The following is a 24,007-nucleotide window of genomic DNA, read 5'->3' as shown; positions in this document are numbered from 1 at the left end:
TAGTTTTTTTAGTTGCTATATATTAATACTTTCTCAGTTCAATTTATTTGATATTTTTTTCATTTTTAAGTCTTTCCTAATTAAAAGAATGTCTTATTTTTATAATAAATATATATATATAAATTATAAATAAATTAATTACTTCCTAAATTTAATGTCAAGTCAAATAATATAACATTAATTGAGATAAAAAAAAAAAAGTACATCTGATATATTTTCGCCAGTATCGGACAATTGTGAGTTGTGACTGAATTATAATATTCTTTTTTGACTCGTATAAATAATGCTTATATACATACATCCTTAATTCACGTTATATGAGAATTGAAAAACTTGACCCAATCGAGAACATGGTTTACAAGTTTCCCATGGTTTCTTGAGTCATTTGGAAATAATAATTAACTAAGATTAATGCATCTTGTTAATTAAAAAATGGACTACGTTTGACTGATAATTAGTTAAATTAATGTTGGGATTCCAATAGAATTAATTAAGTCTGATTAGCATGCATGCATGTAAGCGTTAAAAAGTTATATATATTTATATATATATGCTTATACTGGAAACTATGCAATGTTCATCTGTATTTCATATATACATATAGTCCAAAGAGAAAGATACATTATATATATTATATTATATAGTATAAAATACATGGGAAATTGAGTTGGATGGATGCAGCAACTTTGCCATTTTAACTTATGCATGAACCTATATATATTCTTTAGTTAATTAGCTATTCTAGGTCAATTCCCAGAAGCCGTACGTGTGATAACGCATTTAATTATATAAATTGACATGTATATTATCAATGTATATACTTCTATTATTACAACAAGTTGTTTAATTTACATTATTCTTTTAAGTTATTGAAGTAGACTTATATAGATATAGCGTTATATGTTGTTGTAATTACAAGTATCTCTACTATACTATGAGAACATTTTACACTATAATAATTAACCTTGTTAATATTATCGGAAATTTGTGAGTGTTTTGCAAATATATGTTGATTATTGAGAACTTAATTAAGTAAATAAAAATATCCTAGCAAATATGGAGAAAAAGTCTCCACAATTTTGAACTCTTAAAATTTTCACTTGTTTTAAACTATGAAAAAAAAAATCAACAATTCACTTAATATGGACCAGGGAAGTAACATATAATGAGATAAATGAAGAGAAACATTTTTTTTAATAAAAAAATTACATATACTAAAAGCTAATGCATTAATAGCTGCGAGCTTTAAGTACGTTATATATCTGGATTACATTACAAATTAACAAAATTATCAACCAAAATAAAAGAGGAAATCATGATATAATTATGTCTTACAATTACACCTAATTAAAATTACAGGTACATTTCCATAATACAATTAAACATATATAGGAGAAACAATAACATAATTAATTTAACTTAATGATATGAGAGGCTATTAATTAATTAAAAAGCGTCATTTCTCTTTGGACATTAATACCCTTGAGAAAATCTTCTGTTCGAAGCCCTATCACTTTTGCATCCGATCTCTTCATTATCCTTAGCCTTTTACATGATTCACTAAACATCCTGTTAATTAAATCACAAATTTAGTATTAATATTAATTAAAAATAAATAGATACAATAGGCCTGCTGGTAACAGTAAGAAATATTCAAAACACAATTGAGTGTATATATAATAATAATAAAACGACATGCATGGAAAAATTGTCTAAAATTTCATGATTGTGAAACTGTGTAAGAAGAAAACGTGGTCCAAAAAAGCTTTCAATGTGATAATTACTGCTTGACCCTTGATGTTTCTTGTCCTTGGGACATTTTTGTCTCATTCAAACAATATTATTAATTTCTTCCATAATTATGTATGCCTTAATTTGTCGGCAATGAAAAAAGCTGAAATTAAAATCATTTAATTAAATTAATCATTTCTTCTATCCCTATCTCTATCTATTTCTCAGCAGATGTGAAATGAGAAGAGGGATCGGAGTTGTTCGAATGTTAGGTTGTGAGTTTGAGTCATCAAGGGAGGGAGCTAGGAATGGGTAAGAAAATTTTAAAAAAACATCACTAGATATTTGGTTGACAAGTTCAATTCAAATGTTTAACTCATCGAATGAATTATGCTCTCGTCAAGTTTTTAAAATTAGTTTATTTTGAAAAATATTTTTTTTCAAATATGTATAGTAAAAAATAAATTGTAAGAAATAGTTTGTATTTGATCAATAAAATATTTTTGAACAACAAGTAGTGTATAATTTTTTAAAAGTTCTTATTTCTTAAAACTGCTTTTCAAAAAAAGTTTTCTATAACACTTACTTTTACTAAAATTTTGACCAAAATCTCACTTTATTTAAAATAAACATCTTTTTGAAAAAAATAAGAACTTTTAATCATTCATAAACTTGGTCAAACAGACAATTAAATCCAACAAATCCACATGAGAAACATCACGTACACCTAGTAAATTAAGTAGTAGTACTGATTATGAAAAAAAGAAAAACTGTCCAAGAAGTCATCGTGTTAGTATAAACGACGACAAAACATTAAAGTTGGTGATTTAATACAATAAAAATCATTATTTCGTAAGAGTCATGCAAAGTTTTATATGAACAAGTAAACGTAAACGGAAGGAGTAAAAAGATGAACTTACAGCCAGGGAACGTCACCCACAAGCATCCAGTCTCCATCTTTATCCTCGTATATCGGAATGTACTCTGAACTACCTTCACCTATCCACAAATTCCCACTTCTCAATATAATATCATTTTGTACGAGGGATAAGAGATGAGAAATAACATATAAAATACCTAGAAAAAATAATACCATACCAACTCATACAAAAATATAAACTCAACACTCATATAATTCAAAATTTCTAGTTTTGCCACTGATTATAGGGGAAAGGGTCTGATATATCCTTAACTTTTTCATTTAGAGTTGATATATATACCTCTCGTTACGAAAGTAACTCATATATACCCTACTGTTATACAAATGACTCACACGAATAAATTAAACGAAGAAGAAATTATTTACTTACAAATACCATAGAAGTGGAAGAGTTTTTCAAGATTCATTACAAATCCAGAGTAATCCTTATGAATACTCAAATCAACTTTTCTAAGAAATGGTGCACCATCCATGCTAACTTTCACGTACATCTTCTTCGATCGAGCGTTACTATTATTGTTCTTTCTCCGATAACCACAAACCGGTGGCCATCCAACAACTTGGTTCTTATCATCATCGTTAACGTTGGTGCTACTTCGATCACTATCGATCTCCGAAAACACCCTTTTTTTCTCATTTTTTGAACTAGGAATAAGCCCTAATCTAAGCTCTGTAATTTCAAGTTCTGTTGCCATTTTGTTTGATGAGAAAAAAGGGGAGTTAGTTTATAATTTATATATAGTGTGTGTGTGTGTGTGTAAGAGGAGCAATGAAAATAAATGGTCGGTCACATGAGAAAGCATGGTAGGGAATTATATGTTACCTATAATACTAATATGGACCGACAATTTCCTAATTTTCTATGGTACCACTATCGTACGTATGTAGGGTTATACTTCCTCCGACTAATAGAAAATAAGAAATTAACGACAGATAAAATTTTATAGCTAAACAAAAAAAAAACTTACTAATTGCATTTAGCAATGGATTATATATTAGAAAATTAAATTAGCTTGGAATTTTGAATGACGAATTAGCTAAGAATTGCTGATAAATTTCGAAGCTAATTTCATATTTTTAAGTAGTACTGTCTACGGCGAAATAAATGATTTTTTTGGTTTTTTTTTGGTGTGGAGCACATCCCTTAAAAAGTTTTAAAAAAACATTAATAATAGTGTCCGTTGTAAAATAAATGATATTTTGGTGTGCATCACATTAAAAAAAGTAGTTAAAACAGTGATTTGTTAATAGTATCTCTTTTTTTGCTTCTTTTAAAACTAGAGATAGTCGAAGGAAACTCATTATATAGAATTTTGGATTAAAATAATTAATAATCACTTTATTCAATTTAAGTGTGTTGTTTCTTTTTTAGTCTAATTCAAAAAGTGTCTTCTTTAATATTTAGTAAGTTTTTAATTTTAATATTCTACCGGGCACAAGTTTGAAACCACTATTTTAAAGAATATACACATCTTTAATGTGATTTTTTCATACACACAATTTAAATTCAAAAACAAATTAGCTAAAGATACAAGAAATTTTATTCATCTCGTCACAATTCTTGATAATTTTGCCGTTTGTGTCTTTTGCTTCCTATGGAAAGACTTTGGCTTATTTATATCTAGACTAGACTAGGTTATTTGTCCTACAATTCAAGTTTTGTGGTTTTGCTTCTTTTACTTACTTTTATAGGTAGAATATTGCTATAGAAATGTAATTAAAATCTAACATGAAAAAACGATTTTGAAGAAAATCATATTATTATAGTGAAATGTTATTATAACAAAATGATAATGAGGGCTCGACTATGTGTAATTCATATATAAAAATTTATTTGAACCCTTTTATAAATATTGGAGGTTTAATAAGTGAACATTTGATATTTGTCAACAGAAAACATGCCATGTGATCTTTCCCTTTGAAGGGCTCACTTAATTTATATGCATATCTATAGACACACACATGCGTATAATAGGTGCAAAATAAATATATACACCCATTAAAATTGTGTAATTATTTCAAGTTACGGACCAGAGTATAGACTACAGACTTACAGGATCAAGTGGGAACTTGACAGGTCTCAGAGCTACTGCGCTTTCAAAAAGGCGGCGTCCACCTGCACTTTGTATATAACTGAAAGCTTAACGTAATAAACATAGATGGTTTAATTCCACTTGTGGCGAATTAAGAATGTGTTTGATAAGAAAGAAAAATATCATGGAACATATCAATTAATTGAACATATTTGATTTATGTGATTGAACACCAAATTTAAAAGGAAGATTTAGATTGAACACCGAATTAAAAGGAAGATTTATGTGACTGCGAAGATTAAAACTAATTGTCAAAAATATTTGTGTGATACTAAATTATTTTTTTATGAGTATTTTTTGAAAGTTTAAGATTAAATTATTTTAAATATATAAATATATTATTCTTTTAAAGACAAACTAAAAGAAAATTAAGTTTTGAACTTGCAGTTTTAACAAACAAAAAAATCAAATTTCAAATTTGCCCGTAGAGATTTTTCTTTGTTCTTTTCGTTCCAATCTTCAGCTAGAGATAGGTGATAGATATAGAGGTAATGTTTCTCTAGTTTGGCCTTGATAGACGCTAGAGTGAATTCAATTCTTCGATTCAATTACTAATTTTCCAATTCCAACCACCCAAAGACGGAACAATGAACATTGTCAAACCCTTACTCATTTCTTAGAGTCAAGTGACTTTCCTCTCCTCTGAGACAATTCATTCCGCTAGATTGTGGGTATTAATTATCATTTTCACTAGAAAGCAGGTTGAAGAAAAAAACATAGTGTCTCCATTAGTAACATAGACATAGGCTTTAATCATTCTTTATATCATACATATTTAATTCTCAGGTAAGCACATTTTTGTGGGGTACTAGATATGACGTTACATTTCACTTTTCATGCTCATTTTTCACGTTTTTCCACTTTAGAAATATGCTGGCAACACAACTCATGCAGAAAAAAGAAAAAGAGGGCTAGGACCAGGTTAGGGAAACAAATAAAGAAACTAAGGTCCAATTAAAGCTAGCATTAGACAGACGAATCGACTGGTCTAATAAATCATGGTAAGTCATCCCAGCAACTCAAATCAATTTGTAAGTTTCTCCGAGTACTATCACAAAAATCTTCACATACTGTGTTTGTACATTAAATAATGCTTGACAAAACTGAATAATACACAAGCCTTCACGGTCGTCTAGCTTGGCATATTGTTCTATGCTAGTGGTATACAAGATCCAGACCTGAAAGACTTCTGGAGAGCTCACTTCGATCTCTAAGTTGTTGAAACCGAGTTGCACTAGCCCAAGAAACTCTTTTTCTGGTATCTGACCAGACCCTGAGAAACCAGACAATGCTATACCATCATAACAATACCAGATCAAATATACACAGAAGCCAAGAAATTGAATCCAGGGGTGGAAAACTGCTGCAAAAGGAAGTCTGTCTGAAAGCAAGAAATCATCAGATGTCTCACACCCATTTGAACCTTCCCATTGGTGTACGAGTACATTCGGAGGTTAAAAATGCAGTTTCAATTAGCTTCTCCAGTACTCTTGTCGACAATTTACTTCAGCATGAAATATACAATTAGATATGTAGATCCTTCAGCGTGTCCAGCTTATCTAATCTCCCATTTGATGAAAGCAGAGCAGAATTTTCACCAGTATTCAAGTTGACAACTCCATTTTCAGGGGTTTTCTGTGTCTGATGGATAGCCGAACTTGTAGCAACTGAGCTACGAGTACCTTCAAAATAAGTTGAGAATGGGAAGAACTCGGCGCAGCGCAATTTCCATCCTACACGAGCATGCCAAACACATCATTCTCCAGAGAATTATCAAGTATAATTCAGTAAAAGACAAAAGGATTTTGAGTCTCTATTTTGCCAAAAGTTTCCAGCACATATGTACAAGTAACATAACTGAAGGTTTTTCTTTTCTTTTGAAGTAATAAGCAAGCACTTAACTTCAGACAATAGTGTAGAATAAAGGCCCGAAGAAGTAGCGACTACAGCTAAAAGTCATTTCCTGTAGGTGTCACACTAAATAGGAATGGGGTGTCTACCTATTTTTACCTATAAATAACCTACACTCAATCAAAGTAAAGACTTGAACAGACAATTTTACATTCAAAGATGTATATATTTGAAATGAGCCACTTTGAGTGATTGGTCACTGCTTCCATTCTGGATGGCCTCATCGGAATAACATTACAAGGTAAACAGTTTGTTGGATATACAAGTGTTCAAATAATAGCAAAATGCAGAAAATGGGGGAAAAAAACATGTTCACAAAATGGGCCAGACAAATCCAATCAGAGGGAACTCAACAAACCAGAGGTAGAGCACATAATCAACTTCCTCAAAAAAGATGCACCACATCTTTTAAAAACCCTTTAGAAGTTTATTTCAGAGATCCAGTTCTCGATTTACTAAAAGAATAACCAATAAAACTGAAGTTTATATACTTAGATGCATTATATAATTAGTCTTGGGACTCATATGAATTGCTCGGAATTTTTGGTAGTTAAGGACTTGTGAAGAGTCCCATTGGCCCTTTAAGGGATGGGTGGGTCTATTGATATGGATTGATCAAATCCTCACCTCTTGAGCTAGCTTTTGGGGTTGAAGTAGGCCTAAGATCCATTTTTTTAACATGGAATCAGAGCAGGACTCGTCCCAAATCTCATTTCCGATGTTGGACCCCTATATGAAATTGTCTAGACTTGGGCGTGGTTGGGGTTGGGGGGATTGCAAACACAACTAGGTTTGCTTCAAAATTGCAGCCTCCTCATCAAACTCCTTTGCATTCTATTTCTCCAACAGAAGTTACACCAGATTTCATGGGGACCTAAGTCACTAAACTCTATTGTCTGACCACACTGATGGACCGTAAAAATTCCACAATTTTGATTTAGTACAAGTAGAGTTGTCGGAAGAAACTTACCATTTCTAAAAATATAAAATATATTATTGGTGGCATCACTTCTTACCTGACTGTGGCAATGGCACAGTTCTTTGATTGAGCAGATTAATTAAAAGTCACACTTGGGACTTGGGAGGGGCTTATTGGTGGCTTCTTCCGGTATATTTCACGGCAACTCACAAAGGCTTTACGATGAACCACGACTCAAATATCTCCCAACGTAGTGCTCTGTGCTTGTGATGAGTATTGGCTCCATAGCTTTTATTGCTATCGTTCATGGCATGGGTAAGTTGCACATTTTCTTTTCCTTATTTTTAATAAAGAGGGTAAGCTGTACTTATTTGCAGAGAGTCCTAAAGAATCTCATATCCTATTTGCTCAAGCTGGTAGTAAAGATCAGATAACTGATTGGAGATAGTTTGTACAATGAAGAAGAACCAAACCGAAAATTTAATAACTGAAGTTAACCGAGATAATTTCAGTTCAGTTTTGGTTTGCATATTTGGAAAACCATACACCGATGACCAAACCAAACAAACCGAATGCCCACATAAACGAGGGTGGGGACAGAAGTGCAGTAATCTTGTCTTAAAATCTCTTAAATGTTTGTGATGCTAGAGAACACCACCAACACTGTGAAGAAACATGTTGTGGAATAATAATGAGAAATATGGATATGACCGGTCAACTGTTAAATGCTTATCAAGTCAATGATGCACGTTCCAGACCAAAATTATGATTTCCATGCGGTGGAACATTAGTAGACGTGATTATGACCAGTTAAGTGCTAAATTTCTATCACTTTGTTAAACCTGCTATTAATAGGGTCTATAGCCGCAGGAAGAAGGGTGAAAATAAGGCCTAAATGTATCTGTATTATTTATTAATTAGTATGTGTATGTATTTCTAGCAGTTACCGAGCAGTTTAGGTAGTTATTTTGTAATAAATAGTACTAGGAAGAAGAAAAGACGGTCAGTCTTTTGGGGTAGGATTTTTTCTGGCAGATTTGGAGGTTAAGGTTCCTCGAAATACCTTGGTTGTTAGGACTATTCTCTATTTGCTATTTGTAAGACTTATTCTGTTTGTTGGTGTTAGTAAATTACAGTTTAAGTGTTGTTCCTATTTCTGTATTGCATTTGAAAGTTTACAGATTTGTTGTTAGGAGAGTGGGTTCCTAACACACTTCAACGGTGCATATCCCATCTGACAGAGGAAGGTGATAGGTGAATAGGAACAGACCAAAAAGGGAAACACCTCTGGGAAAAAATTAAAGAACAGGAACAGAACAAAAACACTCAATTTCTATAATTTAGCAGTTTGACATGAAGTGTATGGCTTTTTAAGCCACAAAGGTAATAGGTCACAAACTGAAACAAAATGAGGGGCTAATTTAGTTTAACTCCATTTAGATTGTAGAAATATGATATGTATACTTTCTTATCTTTTAGCAGAAATAGAATAGCATGTATGATATATTGGTACCAAGAATCAGAACATCATGAGATGGCAAAGAGCAAAGCACTTACTTAATGCAGCATCATGGTCATTCAAGGTTTTCTCCAGGAGTTTATGCAGTGAAATGCAGTCTTTCAATTTCCATGTCCTAACAGCTCCTTGAACTCCATCTCTAATTTGAAGAAGAGTTAAAACAGAACCCTTATAAGTTTTGATAACATATATAGAGAAAGACATTATGAGCAATCTGCTAGACTGCTAATTGATTCATTAATACAAGTCCTTACATAGAAACAAGATCATTAACCCAGTCCTCAATTAACTTGACAGCCACAGCCTTCCTGGTTGGTTCCAGGACATACATCAACTCAGCCACTGCAGCCCTGTGCATCAATGATTCTGCACACGTACAACAACAAAGAAATCATACTTCTCTTGGGAACAAAAACTTGGACCAAATATGACAAATCCATTAAAATGACAATCGAAAATGGACCTTTATGCTTTTCAAGGAAAATGTTGTTTGCCTCAATTAGAGATTTCTCGTGCAACTGACTGAAATTGCCAACAGACACAAATAGGTACTCAGTCTAATAACAAGGATAAATCACTGTGTAATTAATCAATATCTAAAACATTGAAGATAGATGGAAAGTGGATGATTCAAGGAAACCTAAAGGTAGGTTGCTCGACTTCTAAGACACGCCACACAAGTTTTTCAGTTTCGGTGACTGGGGATGGCAACCCTCCTATTTTATGGAAGAATTTTATCTGCAAGAGATCACAATCTATATCAAGAAAGATGTATAGTCCTCAGAGTTACAAAGAGTTCAGCAAGAATTTAAACCTGTGCAAAGAAACAGTTGACAAGGCAAACAAACATAATTTACACTACTACAGAAATTTTTTATTAAAAAGTCATGAAAAAAGATAAATATACCAAGCAGAGATGAGATTTTGGATTTTCTGCATCCAACCTCAGCAGATGTTTTACGGCCTGGAAAAGATAAAGATCAAAGAGAATGTTTATCAATGGTCATACAGAAAGAAAAGGATAACTCTCTTTTACAAGGAGAAAGAAAAGGAAAACTTTGATTCCTGATACATCAAAAGACAGATGATAATTAAACCAGAAAAAAAGAGAAGGATGGTAATTCAAGCAGTTGATTAAAATGCACTGGGACCAGTACCAAGCCTAGATACACCATACAAAAATGATACGTAAAATGGATAGAAATTGGAGCAGAAAGGAAGAGGATTTTTTCTTACTGTTGAATTATGAAGGAACATACCTGCAAGGCAAGCAAGATTTTCTGTTTCCTCATGTTTACTTCAAAGGACAGTAAATGTGTCTCCAAGCAATCAGACGAGTGCTTAAGTAGCAGCTTCAGGTACTTTGTAGCCTCGGCCAGGGGATCTTCAATCTGAATTTTTCTCAATAAGAAAATTTCATACATCAATCAAAATATGCAAAATTTGGAAAAACCTCAGAATAATAAAGTTCCTTTTCTCCCATTTATTGGACATACTTGTTTTTTTTTCTTTCTTGGAATAGACTCCAAATGTTTGACACGACCTCACAGACATAAGATGTTGACCACTCAAAGTTTCATGAACTAAATTTCCACCGGAAGTACAAATTCAAATGGTGATGGAGATATCCCTCGGCACACTAGACTCGATATATAATCAATTCCAGTGTCTTCTAGCATCACTAGGGTCATACATTACTACTTCTTGTAGCCAAATTGTGCATACATCATACAGGAGATTATGAAGTTCAAGCTCACCATACATACAAGATGTGAGAGAACGACAGACAAAATAATACCTGAACCAACTTTTCACCGTGTGGATCAGGATCTACAGGCTTCACCTGGCGCTTCCCTGATTTGACAACACTAGTGGAACTTGGTTCCTCAGTTTTGACTTCTGCATCCTAAAAGCACGCAAAAGAAAGTTACTTCACGCTAAGTTAATTTTTCAAAAGCAATACAGAAGCAACTTCAAGTACTTTCTTAGCTCGGGCCTCTGCTTTCCTCAGTTTTTGCTTCAATTTCTTTTTCTGAGAGGGAGGCAACTTAGCCATCTCATCATCTTCTTCAGCTGCTGACTTTGGAGGACAATCATACAGCCTCAGGTAGCATCTGATTTACAAGAAAAAGAATGCCCAAGGAAACATAAAAATCTCCAGTCACAGAAACATTTGGTAAGCTAGCCGACAATCTAGGACAAAACATGGATATTAAGCAGAATTTTTCCAGTAATCGGATTAGCAAGTGTCTTTCCTAGAAAATAGTTCACAGGTTTAGACAGAGAATAGCAAACAAATTAGTAAAGGTTAATAACAGCAGAAAAGATTTAGAATACAAGATTCCTGGAGATCTCAAACATTTTAATACTTTTAGCAAGTCAAAATAAATACCTGATAGCACCACTTGCTGCTTTGCGAAAATAAGCATGTGAATGGAGCCGATCTTGAAATTTCAGCATTTCAACATAGGCGCGTAGTGTCATTTTCCTTAAGCAATAAGAGTGAAAATCAAATTGGTCCTCCGTGATATCTGCATAATGTTTTTCCACAGCCAGAAATTTCTTTAAGGCCCGCCCAAGCTCGCCTTGGCGCAGATAACTTTCCCCAGATGCCAGTTCATACCTTACCAAATTCATCAAAAAATTGCAGCTAAAAGGATCGCAAAACCAAGTAGCTAATGATTAAGTTCAGTGAAGAAACTTACCACATGCACTGCATATCGTAAAGGTTGTTCAGTTGATCCCCTTCTTTTGTGAATAATAAAGCTGTCTTTTCAGCTAAAGCCACCTTCAAAAAGATGTGCAGCGTAAGACATAAAAAAATCAAAGGACAAATGTAGGATAATTCATAGGTATTGAAAATTACCAGCAAAGGTTAAAGATTTTATTAAAGATCAAAGAAAACAGATGAAGTTTTGTACCTGATCAGCCTGAAGCATACGCTTAACACATTCACTGTTAACATAGCGATCTGCAAGATCCATACACCTGGCTTCATCGGCCAATGAGGCAGCAGCTGATAAGTCACCACTATGCTTTAATATGAGGCTCTGTGTTGAAGAGAACCAAAGACAAGTTACATACATTATAAAAGTTATGATTAGACCAACATATGTTAAGTTCATTCAGGGACCAAGATTCATGTCCCCGGAAATATGATCATAAAATTTGAGAGACATGAAAAGAGTAGAAGATTCCTTGATAAACTAGCAATAGATAGTGTGTGCATTTGTCTTACCATGTCATGTCAAATGAGCAGGTACAAGATCGAACGGATTTTGATCAATGTAATACTTCTGCTAGTGAAGTTTGACAACCAAAGAAGATGGACAATAAAAAAAACATGCAAAATGATGTTGAATCACTATCAGACATCAGAAAACATGTAATTTTAGAAAGACCTATATTGTTTGTTTAACATAGGTGGTGAGAAGTAGAAGCAGACTTATGATTAAAATAAAAATCAATCCCTCAACTACACCTCAATCCCCAACTAGTTGGGCCTGGGAAAATGATCCTCTATATCTATTCTCTATCTCCATTATACAAAAACACACAATTTATGGTGCAAATTACAGATAATTTATTTTGACAAGCTCCGATAGCAGCCTTTACTTTTCATCACATTTGAAAATTGGAAGTGCAGTTTCACAAGAAACATTTTTCAGACAAGTAACTTAAGAACCAACAGGGATATTGTCAAATATCAAAGTCAACAAACAAATGGTAAAGGCAAAAGAAACGAATAATGAAAGATTCGCAAACATTCTGATATGGATAGATGAGCAAATATACCTTGACAGAGTATAAATCTATGACCGTAGGAGTATGTTCTATTGCCTCATCAATTTTTACAAGAGCAATGTCACACTGTCCACATCTGTCATAATGCTGCAGCAAGAAATTTTTTCAGCAATTAGGAAGGTGAAAGGCGACGAAGAAAAAGACATGAAAGCCCTGAAGATATATCGAAGACATGTGAGCAAACCTGAGCCAAATAGAACAAAATCCACAGAAGTGTTGAAGGGGGTTCTTTTCCCTCACTGCAGAAGTGTATATTCGAACATCAAAACTTAGAAGTAAGAAAGGGAAAAAAATGAATCAAAACCCACAGAAATCATAGCATCAAGGTAGGCACTGATTACACCTCATACAAATTATAAGACATCAATACCCTTAAGCTTACATCTCAATGGAATCCAAGAGCATCTAGGTTGATTGCTAATAGAGATTGAGATGATACAGGATTTAAAAAATAAAATAACAGGCGTGAAAAGGACAAATAGTAGCTCCTTAAAATTCCCTTCTTGACGTTATATTGACAAACAGACGGGCATCATTTGGTTAAATAAGAAATCAGCTTTGGTGTGGAACTTTTATAATTGTTTTTGAGAATGAAATATGTAGATAATCATTGACTACGTGAATTACGTTGTTCTGTTGTGGAACCTCTATAATGAAACAAGCAACTTCATCATGAGAATCACCTTGAGTATGGTGATTGAAGTTTAAAACAAACAAAATAACACACAAATGACTACATATACGGAAACATAAATATTATCTCTCAGCCTCAAACTAGCAAAATACAAATTTATTTCTTACAGAAACTCTGTAAAATAAAAAAAGTAACCTGAATGTACCTGGTAATAGAAACCTAAGACCTACGTTGCTCGGACTCCCTAAAAATGTTACTGCACCCGTGTTAGATCCTCCTAAAATGCACAACTTTAAGGATCCAACAAGCACCCAGTGACATTTTTGAAGAGTCCGAGCAACATAGCCTAAGACTAGTAACTGTCGAAATCTGAAGTGGCCTCAAGAAGGTCAAGATAGTGAAAGAAGAAAATCAAATGAGATCTTCTTACTGATCTAACATAATAAAGGGGGGCAAAATAAATAATAAATCAGCTCACGACTGAGGACTGTTAAAGTTTGCCCAATGGTTTGTTAAGCCTAATTGTGAAAGTGACACAATAAGTGTATCATGAATCAAAAGTAGACAGAATTCACTAACCTCACGGGATATCCACCAGTACTCTTAATTGATTTCTCCAGCCTCAGAACCAATTCCCCTAGAATATTGGCCTGTAAAACATATGCAAATAATTACAAACACCACAAATATGCGGGAAAATAATAAACCCATGCAATCTGCTATGGTACATGAAGGAACATTTGAGCTGACCTTGCCAGGGTGATTGTACAGTGGATAAAGATCAGAAAACAAAGAAGGAACACCCTAGATATTCATCACCATGAAAACATGTCAGCTTAGCTCAAAAGACCAAGGAAACCAGAAAGGGTGTTGGCATATAAGTACTTTTGTTAGAAGAGGTCGAATATAGTTCTCGGCTGCTTCCCGAAACTTGTCGTCTTTAAGAAAATCAAGTGGAATTCTCTGAAAGGGAAAAGAAAACAAAGTTCACTATGAATAATCATCATATTTCCGCAAGATAGCAAAAGGTAAAAGAATTGTGATACAACAACAACAACAACAAACCCAATGAAATCCCACAAAGTGGGTCTAGGTGGGTAGAGTGTACGCAGACCTTACCACTACCTCTGCGAGGTAGAGAGGCTGCTTCCGAAAGAATGGTGATAGATAAGTAATAAAATGTTTACATTTCAAGTCATTGAAGACAGCTTGTACTTTTAGCATTTAAAAGAATGAAAAGTCAATTCCCCCCCGGGCTTCGTTCTAGTGGCAAAGGATGAGGGAGTTGTGACTTAGGTCACAGGTTTGAGCCCCCCTGCCATATGAACTAAGCTTGTTATGTAAGTGGAGAAGCATAGAGGAACATGCCCATTATCCCTTAGTTTTAAAGGTTGTGGTTGGTCCTAATGGTTGGCCCCTGATGTTTTTTTTTAAAAAAAAAACAAGAATTAAGTCAACTCTATCAAGAGAGATTGTAGCCTATACTTAAACCACAGTAAGGTCCAGAAAGACAACAACACAAGGTAACTAAATCAGCCATCTAAAATTACAGTACTTTGCTGAAGGCAGATAATTATGGAATTTCCTGAAAACAAATCGACAGGATATGGGTAAGAAAGATAGCCACTGCCCAACACCAATTCAAACCTGTGTTGCTCAGACTCTTCAAAAATATCAACCGGTGCATGTCAGATTCTCCAAAAGTAGTGTATTTTTGGAGAATCCGACACAAGTGCAACATCGGAAGTGCAGAGTCCGCGCAACTTAGATTCAAACATTATTGAACAGAGTTAGACAGCCACTATCCCTTGATAGTAGGCAGGATAAAGCACACATTACCTTTACAGCAGATGATCTATTATATTGCTGAGCAAGTGACTTGTACAAAGCTTCGAGCCTATCAATTTCATCAGAACTATACTGTCCGTTTTCAGAATATAGTCCCAGGCATCTTTGTAACCCCTCATAGTATCTGAAAGTTAGAGAGAGTATATATTACATGTATAGTTAGTACTTCGGCTTTGAACAAAAACTAGCTAGCATATCCATTCACAGTTAAGAGATAGCACACGACGACAACAAAACATGCATGTGATTAAGCACTGGGTATGTTGTTGTTGATCTTTTTTTTGGGGGGGGGGAGGAATTACCAAGGAACGATCTTTTTTGTTGAGAAGGAATTACCAAGGAAATATCTTTTTTATTGACAAGGAATTACCAAAGAACGATTTAATCTTAGTATAATAGAAAAGATAGATATGCACATATAGAAAATTATAGTTTAACTGTAAAAATGATCTTTATTATATGAAGGCATCATCTAAACGTTCCAGTAATTTTTGACAAACAAACTAAGATAATAGTGCACCTGTAATTGTCAGGATTCATTGACAGAAGCACTCTGAACAATCTTTCACCTTCTTCAAAGCGGTGAAGCTTCAAAAGAAGCGAAACCTCTTGCTCCTTGTAGCCCAATTTGTCAAACTATAGTGACATAATAAAATCAACATCCAGGAGTAAATTCAAACAAATTTCCATAGGATTGCATTATATGAACTTACAATCTTAGACTCTCTCTTGTGCAACTCTTCAAGGGCCCTCTCAAGAAAACCACATTCCTCTAACAGAGAGACCTGAAACAGTTTATAACCGGGTGAAATTGAAGTTTTCAGAATAAAATAATACAATTCTCCAGGCATTGATAACACAATGCTCCAAAAACAGAATTATTCATCGGGCTAACTTGCTAGTTGTATAAATCACAACATAAAGAAGCAATTTGTTTCACATATTTAAAATATGGAAAGCAAATATTTTTTCTGTTGAGACAAGGCCACTGAAGCCTCATCCAAACAGGCATAACCTGATAGCAACTAGTTCAAACACATATTCTTATCACTTATATACTCAAGCAGGAAACTTCAAATCAGAAAGATCTTAGAAAAGTAGATCTGTGTCGGTGGTTAAGCAACTAAATCATTTTGCATGTTTGAATTCATAGCTACCCATAGCAGCTTTCATCCAACTAAATCAATTATGTATCGCAGAATCATGCTTTCTGAATGTGTTGCTAAACCAGCACTACAATGTGCCAAACAAAAAGAGCCAGATGGGTTTGTTGCAAGAAAAAACTTCAGTATGGCCCTGGAAAGAAGCATCTCCAGAAACATTCCAGTTCATTTGGGCAGTAGTAAAATAAAAAAAATGAGTATTACTAGAAATTTCAACCATCCACGTACAAAAACCTAAATGGGCATCAGGCAGCAGAATGGTACCAGTATATGTCACTGCACTCGCCTCAAATAAATGAAAATTTAAAACAGAACAATAAAATATTCTGAAGCATGCATCAATATTCCCTGTTACCTTGTATAGAAGCATCTCCCCATGTTCACAACGTTCATTTTCTGGAGGATAATCATCTTCGAGAGTCCCTTCATATGCCTCAAGGATATCAACAGCTTTTGACCCACTAACATACAAGAAGGTGAAATGCAGATTGATGTTTGAAGTCGATGTTGTGAATTATAAAAAGAAAAAAAAATTATTCAAACAATCTTAAAGAGTAAATGATTTGGTAATATAATGTTGGAATTAGTCAACCTAATATGTTCTTGGAAGTATATTATCATATATGTTATAAAAAAAAAAAAAAGGACAAAAAACTGAATAAGATGAAAAACCCAACAAAACCAAAGCGATGACAAATGACTTAATTGGTTTGGTTTGTTTCCAACATTTGTATAACCAACTTAATTGGTTTGGTTTTCTTTTAGAGAAAAACTGACCCAAACCGAACTGTGAACACCCCTACTTAATTGATTTGGTTTTCTTTTAGAGAAAAACTGACCCAAACCGAACTGTGAACACCCCTACCCACAACCACTGTAGGAAAAAAACAGAGAAAGACAAGAACTAAAGAGTCAGATCAACTGCCAAGCCAGTCATACTTTATTCACATGCAAACCAAATCAAATTCCCCAATATGGACATCCAATATCTTATACACAGAAACACCATGTAATGCAGCAGTTCTTCAACTCCTCAACTAGATTTCTATCAGGCATCAAAAACAGATAATCAGCAGGAGAGAAAGTACTAGCTATTTCGAAACACACATCTACCAATTGTACTAGCTATTACGACAATAGTAGAGCAAGTTACTTGGAGTTTAAATGATGAGAAACAGCAAAGCCAATCCAATTCATGCGATGATTTGGCTTCAGAGTGAGCAATTGCTGTCTCGTTTCAACGAAACCTGACAAGTCACGCATTTGTGCCTGCAGAAAATATTTACCAACCCATAAGTTTGGACAAAGAAGAAAAGCACGCTAAAAAATGAAAAGGAAACACAATGAGAATGACAAAGGTAAAATAACAGAGCTGCTCATTTTACAAGATAAGCTTTTGGCCACCACTCTACGAAATTCTTAGATGTTAATCATGTAAGAATCGATTTGCATAGAAATTCATGATACCAAGCACCTGGAGCAATTAAAGGAGACATTCCAACAACATAGGAGGAACCTTTAACACCCAGATTGCACCTTAACTTAGAATGTCATAAATTACTGGGATCATCAGAACATAAAAAAGAAGTCTTAAGGCAGCGATCAAAGAAAATAAACCACACGAATGTCATGTGAAATACAGTCCAACTTTAAGCTCGGGAACAAGAAAAAGGAGTTGCAGGAATGCCACAGACATGACAATTTTACAAGCATAAGCAACCCACTTATTCACTCGCATCAGTAAAGGGTGTACAGTGATAGTATCATCCAATACTCCATATACACGTGAGAAACGAGGCATAACGATGAATGAATAACTCTTCTGACATGAAAGTTTCTGAAGTAATTTGGCAACTCACTCATTAAGGAGCAGCTCTTTAACAACAGTTTAATAGACATGATTGAGACGCAGCACAACTTTAATCTTTAGCAACCCATTATGAGGCTTATACTGATGAGCCTAAATGCAGAACAGTTTAAGTGCAGCAAACACTCAGTAAAGGAAGAAGAATGTTATTAAAAGAGTCACACCTGTAAAAGGGATAGGTCACGTAATATCTCAATGTTGTCAGGATCGATTCTAAGGGCATTGCGATAGCACTTAATTGCTTCTCGGTACTCTCTATCTGATCGGTATAGGAGCCCATAAACATGCCAACAAACATGACTCTTAAGGTCATTCTGCAAAGAGAGAAGCATAGTTAACACTGTTATACATAAATAAATAAAAAAAAAGGACAATAGAAGTTAAAACACAAGGAGCTTTTCATTCCTAAGAGGAAAATGAATGAACTCCACCTTCAATCCAAGCCGGACAAGTTCATATGCTTCTGATTTGCGGTCCACACAATTCAGTGTTAATCCTTTCATTGCTAGCGTTTCTGTAACCAGATCATTAAGTAAAATGGCAGCATAATAACTAAGAACGCCCCGGAAGGAAAGAACAGTCATTAAGATACAAAACAACTAGTGCTACTTTACTCAAGCTCAATCTCAATTACTTCACATCCAGCAGAAAACATGGTCTGGAAGTGAGAGCTTGAACTACTGATTAGAAGATTCAATGAAAAATTTACAGTCGGCATGTCTGATAAAAGACATAAAAAAATCTGCTAGCATGCATATTGCCTACTGTTCATATAAATATTGTTATCCATCATACTTATCATGGAAAAGTAAAGGTGCCGTCCTTCATCTATTTACAGATTACAAATTAACTTCTCAAAGACCGATCATGAATGGAAGGTCTTGTTTTGTTATTCAGGTACAGGCTTGTCAATTGGGTTCTAAATGCAGCTGAAAGCTTTTAACACAACATATATGATCATCAATCAAAATGATTAAAAATGCAAACGCATTCAAAAAATGTTGCTTCATTATCAACAGTAAAAATGCAAAAAATAGAAGAGCTAGTCATATCATATCTTAATGCAGAAATAGAGATCAGAGAGTTGGTTCATCTCACACACTCAGCCTTCTGTTTTATTCTATAATCACCTCTTGACTAGGGACACTAAGTTCACATAGGGTGAACAGTACCACTTTAAACAGAAACAACTAAGACTTTTGTATTATACTAGCAATGTTATTTTTTTATTTTTTTGATAACCGAGAAATCCGTCTGTGACCCGCCCTTTGGACCAATCACAGCCTTCTAAACTCGGTGGATAATGGGCCCGCCCCTCTACCCTTCTCCACTTAAATACCGGGCTTCGCTTTGCATGGTGTGGGGCTTGAACCTGCGACCTAAGCCACAAATCCTCCACCTTCTGCCACTTGAGCTAGGCCTTGGGGGCCTAGCAATGTTATATCGACTCAGACTTGACATAGTTCCAGTAGTACTAAAGATTTGATTATAAAAAATTATACAATTATTGGATTCAAAAAAGATAAGGAAGTGGAGGCTCCTTAACGGGGGGGTGGAAGACAAGGAAGTGGAGGTTGTTGCCATATCTCTTCATCACCTTGAGGCAAGCAGAATAAGAGGAAACTGCAACAATACTTAAATATATTCTCCTGATAGATGTTTTATATTAAATGTTTTAAAAAAAAATGAAAAAAAAATAAAAAAAAACTAGTTGCATTTCCCAGATAGTGATTCATATCTCACTGCTTTCAGGCACATCCACCACAAGAAGAAGGTAATACTTCAGGAAGCAAGTACCTCAATCTAACAACCCTAACACGGTAACATTGGCTTTATAGTTGAAAATGCATGATGTATACATAAAAGAAAATAAAAGACCAACCATATTGAAATTTCTGCCTAATAATCATGAACAAGGAGCTCAAATTTTTGACTTCTAATCAAATGTGCACCTTGTAGAATTGAATTTACCTCCATGGTCAGGAAATTTCTTGAGAATAGTGTCAGCAGCTTTCAAGCCTTTCTTATACTGCTTTGTCTCATATGATTTCTGCAACAATTAAGAAATCCGGCTCAACATTAGACTTACTTAAGCCAACAGTAATCAAGAAATTAGAAAGAGAATAAACAAAAAGAGGGGGAGTGGACGTCATATGTACTCCAGTCATAATGAATTAACTGGAATATTTCATGTTAAATAGTCATATAATCTACTCCTCTGTGACTTACTTTTCTTTTTAGTCAGTCCCAAAAAGATGACACATTTCTATATTAAGTAACAATTTAACTTTAAAATGTCTATTTTACCCTTAATGAAATGATTTATAGCCACACAAATTTCTATCATTCATTTTAGACCACAAGCTTTAAAAGTCTTCCTTTCTTTTTTAAACTCCGTGCCGAGTCAAACTACCTCACATAAAATGGAATGGAGGGAGTAGTACAAAAAGGATTATATGTCATATTTTACTAAAAAGAATGCCTGGATTCAGGATACGAGAAAAAACATCTAAGTGTTGGCGTGAATTCTGTTTTGATAAATAAACATGAAGTTTTTTTAATCAAAAGTAGCACAATGCTTGTGGTATGAAATTACAACATGAACCTTGCAAAAAATCAGTTCCTGTCTAGACTTTGGTAGGCTGCCTACATAATATACATTTTGCATTGCACCCCAAAAATACCTAAAGAGAAAAACTAATAGTACAAATATGAAGTGAAGTACCTTCAATCACAAAAGGAAGTATGAGATAAAGCACCCAGCTTTCGGCATGAATTTTTTTCGTTTGGTAGGTAAAATAAAAAGGTTTATTGATCAAAACTCAAAAGTAGCACTAAGCTTGTGCTATGAAATGACCACAGAAACCCTCACAAAAATTTTGTTCCTATCTAGACTAACATGTGAGGCAAAGAATAACTCTCATATGCTATCCATGTCACATACATTGCATTTTACACCAAAATGTCAAAAGAGAAAGCTAGTAGATTTTAGCTTGAGTATGTTCTCCTTTACTCTTTTGAAACATTAGTGATTACCCTTCCTTCCAAAATTACTCACCACACACAAGCAAATAATTTCTCCTTTTTCTGATTTTCCGGGTGAATTTGGACAAGGATTCCTCAATTTTTGAAAATAAAATTATTTCAATAAGGATAAATAATGTAACAAATAATTGATAATAACCTTTTGCAAGAAAATTACATGCAAAAGTGCTATTAGTCAAATTTGAAAAGGTTTGATATCATCGTTTTTTCTCGTTAGTTTTGAAAAAGTTGGTGTTGTCAATATAAATCCTCTATATGTTTGTGAAATGTATAAATGCTCCATATATTCAGCTATATTCTAACTCAAGTCAATCCAATACTGGTAATTAATATGTTTTTAGGGGTTCTCCAAAACTAGGAGTTCACTTAATATCAAACTTATATCTACCCACGCCTAATGGTAAAAGTATCAACACAACCCTAACCTATTGTCATCGCTTGTATGGGCCTTTGCTTCATAGCCTCTTTTCTTTTTGATAATCGTGGTGTCTAGGCCAGCTTCCCTGCAACTTGACTAGTTCCACAAGTTACTGCCACCACCCACCCACCAGCAACAGGTAACTTCGTCCATCAAGGCCGGAATAGATGGGAAGAAATTACCTAGTGTTATTGTCTCTGCTAAGATTTGAACCTGAGGTTTCATGGTTCTTAACTCACTTCATTGACCACTAACAAGAATATAGATCTTAGCTAAGAATATTTTAGACTTCATTATCTCTGCTTCATAACGTTGTATTCTTAGCTAAGTCTTAGAGATTGTAGGTCTCATAATACAAATCTTCCGTAATAACTTCCCTCCAATGTGATATTTAGGTTTACTTTGTTGCCTTTCAACAACTCCAATCATCATATTGTTGCATCTACTAATTGGTACATTTGGGACTCTATGTCGGACATGGGTAAACCATCTCAATCGATCTTCTATTATTTCTCTAGGTGTGATTTGCACCTTCTTTCTTCTATTATAGATCTTTTAGGCTCATTGTAAGTAGCCTAGATTCCTATTAACAATATTTTGGAGGTCTCCAACATGTCCTTAATGCTGAGACTACAACGTTACCAATTTCAAAAAAAAAATTATGAAAAAAAAAAATTGTAGTGTTCGTGCACATGTTACATTTTCACTAATTTTATAATTTTCTTGAATTTTCTATAGTTTAATTTTATTTATCTTTTTGTAGTTTATATACTTTTTTATAATTTATAAATTATTAGGCTTACGCATCGTGCCTTGGAGTTTATGCCTTGCAATGTATCATGTAAAATGTCCCACCGCCCGCCCTTTAAAAACACTATCTGAGCTTTGCTAATCCCCGCCTTTTTTTGGTAGTAATTTCATATGACACTTTTTTTCACAAGCTCTGTCAAACACCACACCATACTTATGGTTCTAGTCCGTTAGACACACCTAAAACTTCAATCTTTTACTTTCTTATTGCAACTTATCAATTCTTGGAGAGATAAAGGAGGAGGATTTCGATAGATTAAAACTTAAGTCTTGAAATAGACTATTTATCATGATTCCTTATAATGATGACATGACAATCCAGCCCCAAAAGTATTTTGGACCATGATTATATATTAGTTCAGCACAAAATCATCTGAATTCACGATTGTACTACAATTCTTAAATTCGCATTGCAACGGAAACGCCTCTAGCCTGTCCAAATTCATAATTTTCATAAACAACTTAACAGATAAAATTCATGCAACCAATATAGTACCGTACAATCGTCCCTGAAGTAATTTAGCATAAAATACAGGCTATTAACTGGCATGAATACAAAGTAATTGAATAAAGTGAACACGAGCATAAAAAAAAAAAAAAAAAACGAAACTCCATTGAAAAAGAATTATTGGTTTTTTGAGAGAAACGAAGAACTTACAACGATGAGTTTGAAGAGGTTGGCCTCTTTGGCAGGAAGCGAAGCCCCCATTTTTGAATAGCGAAGGTTCTAGAGAGAGAAAGAGGAAGGAGATTCCAGGTAGTGAGACAGTGAATGGGAAAAGATACAGCGGAGATGGTGGCGTTTATCTGCTGCAACCCTACTGAGATATAGTCAAGTTGAAGCTTTCGGGCTGGGGAGTCCGCAGGGGTATTTGAGTAATTGCGTAATTTGGTTACATGGGGAATTTACGATTTTATTACGTTAGTTAGTTCCTAATAAGGTTAGGTGGAAAAAGGAAGAAAAAAGTTGCAAAAAATGGGTAAATTAGGTAGGCCTTTTGACATGGATGTAGTGCTTATTTGAGAGAGAAAAAAAATGTAATAGTTTGAAGTTGAAGTTGTGTTTACATTACATTTGAAAAAACTGATATTTAATGGACCAAAAAAAAGACCATTTGAAAAATTAACTTTTATGGCTAATCAAACAATGTTTTTCAAAAATATTTTAAGAAAAAAAAAAACGCATGTCCAAATGAGCCCATAAAATTTATTTGGAATAGTCTTCCACAACTCTTCGAATGGTCTCAATTTCAACATGTTTAATGTGATTTTATAAGTGGATTTGGATAGTGTAGAGTGTATTTA

At 34.1% G+C, this 24,007-nt stretch overlaps 2 protein-coding genes across 2 annotated transcripts; both read right to left on the bottom strand.

Moving 5' to 3' along the window:
- Nucleotides 1–1,207: 1,207 nt before the first annotated feature.
- Nucleotides 1,208–3,466, bottom strand: LOC102583557 (auxin-induced protein AUX22-like). The gene is made up of 3 exons (XM_006356108.2): nucleotides 3,042–3,466; nucleotides 2,652–2,730; nucleotides 1,208–1,569 (listed from the first exon to the last, which is right to left on the bottom strand). Exons 1-3 carry the CDS (start codon nucleotides 3,364–3,366, stop codon nucleotides 1,443–1,445), a joined length of 531 nt encoding a protein of 176 aa, XP_006356170.1. The 5' UTR covers nucleotides 3,367–3,466; the 3' UTR covers nucleotides 1,208–1,442.
- Nucleotides 3,467–5,708: 2,242 nt separating this feature from the next.
- On the bottom strand, nucleotides 5,709–23,590 carry LOC102583230 (N-alpha-acetyltransferase 16, NatA auxiliary subunit-like). The gene is made up of 26 exons (XM_006356107.2): nucleotides 23,361–23,590; nucleotides 20,401–20,479; nucleotides 18,861–18,943; nucleotides 18,594–18,743; nucleotides 17,716–17,831; nucleotides 16,918–17,023; nucleotides 16,113–16,184; nucleotides 15,920–16,035; nucleotides 15,391–15,523; nucleotides 14,437–14,514; nucleotides 14,302–14,355; nucleotides 14,131–14,201; nucleotides 13,102–13,156; nucleotides 12,909–13,004; nucleotides 12,035–12,163; nucleotides 11,819–11,901; nucleotides 11,506–11,736; nucleotides 11,095–11,227; nucleotides 10,912–11,019; nucleotides 10,373–10,504; nucleotides 10,021–10,077; nucleotides 9,754–9,851; nucleotides 9,577–9,635; nucleotides 9,368–9,479; nucleotides 9,152–9,252; nucleotides 5,709–6,497 (listed from the first exon to the last, which is right to left on the bottom strand). Exons 1-26 carry the CDS (start codon nucleotides 23,409–23,411, stop codon nucleotides 6,289–6,291), a joined length of 2,712 nt encoding a protein of 903 aa, XP_006356169.1. The 5' UTR covers nucleotides 23,412–23,590; the 3' UTR covers nucleotides 5,709–6,288.
- Between the last annotated feature and the right edge of the window lie 417 nt (nucleotides 23,591–24,007).

Source organism: Solanum tuberosum, unplaced genomic scaffold (assembly GCF_000226075.1).
Source record: "Solanum tuberosum cultivar DM 1-3 516 R44 unplaced genomic scaffold, SolTub_3.0 scf00215, whole genome shotgun sequence".
Classification (NCBI taxonomy): domain Eukaryota; kingdom Viridiplantae; phylum Streptophyta; class Magnoliopsida; order Solanales; family Solanaceae; genus Solanum; species Solanum tuberosum.
This window is presented reverse-complemented; position numbering and strand designations above follow the sequence as displayed.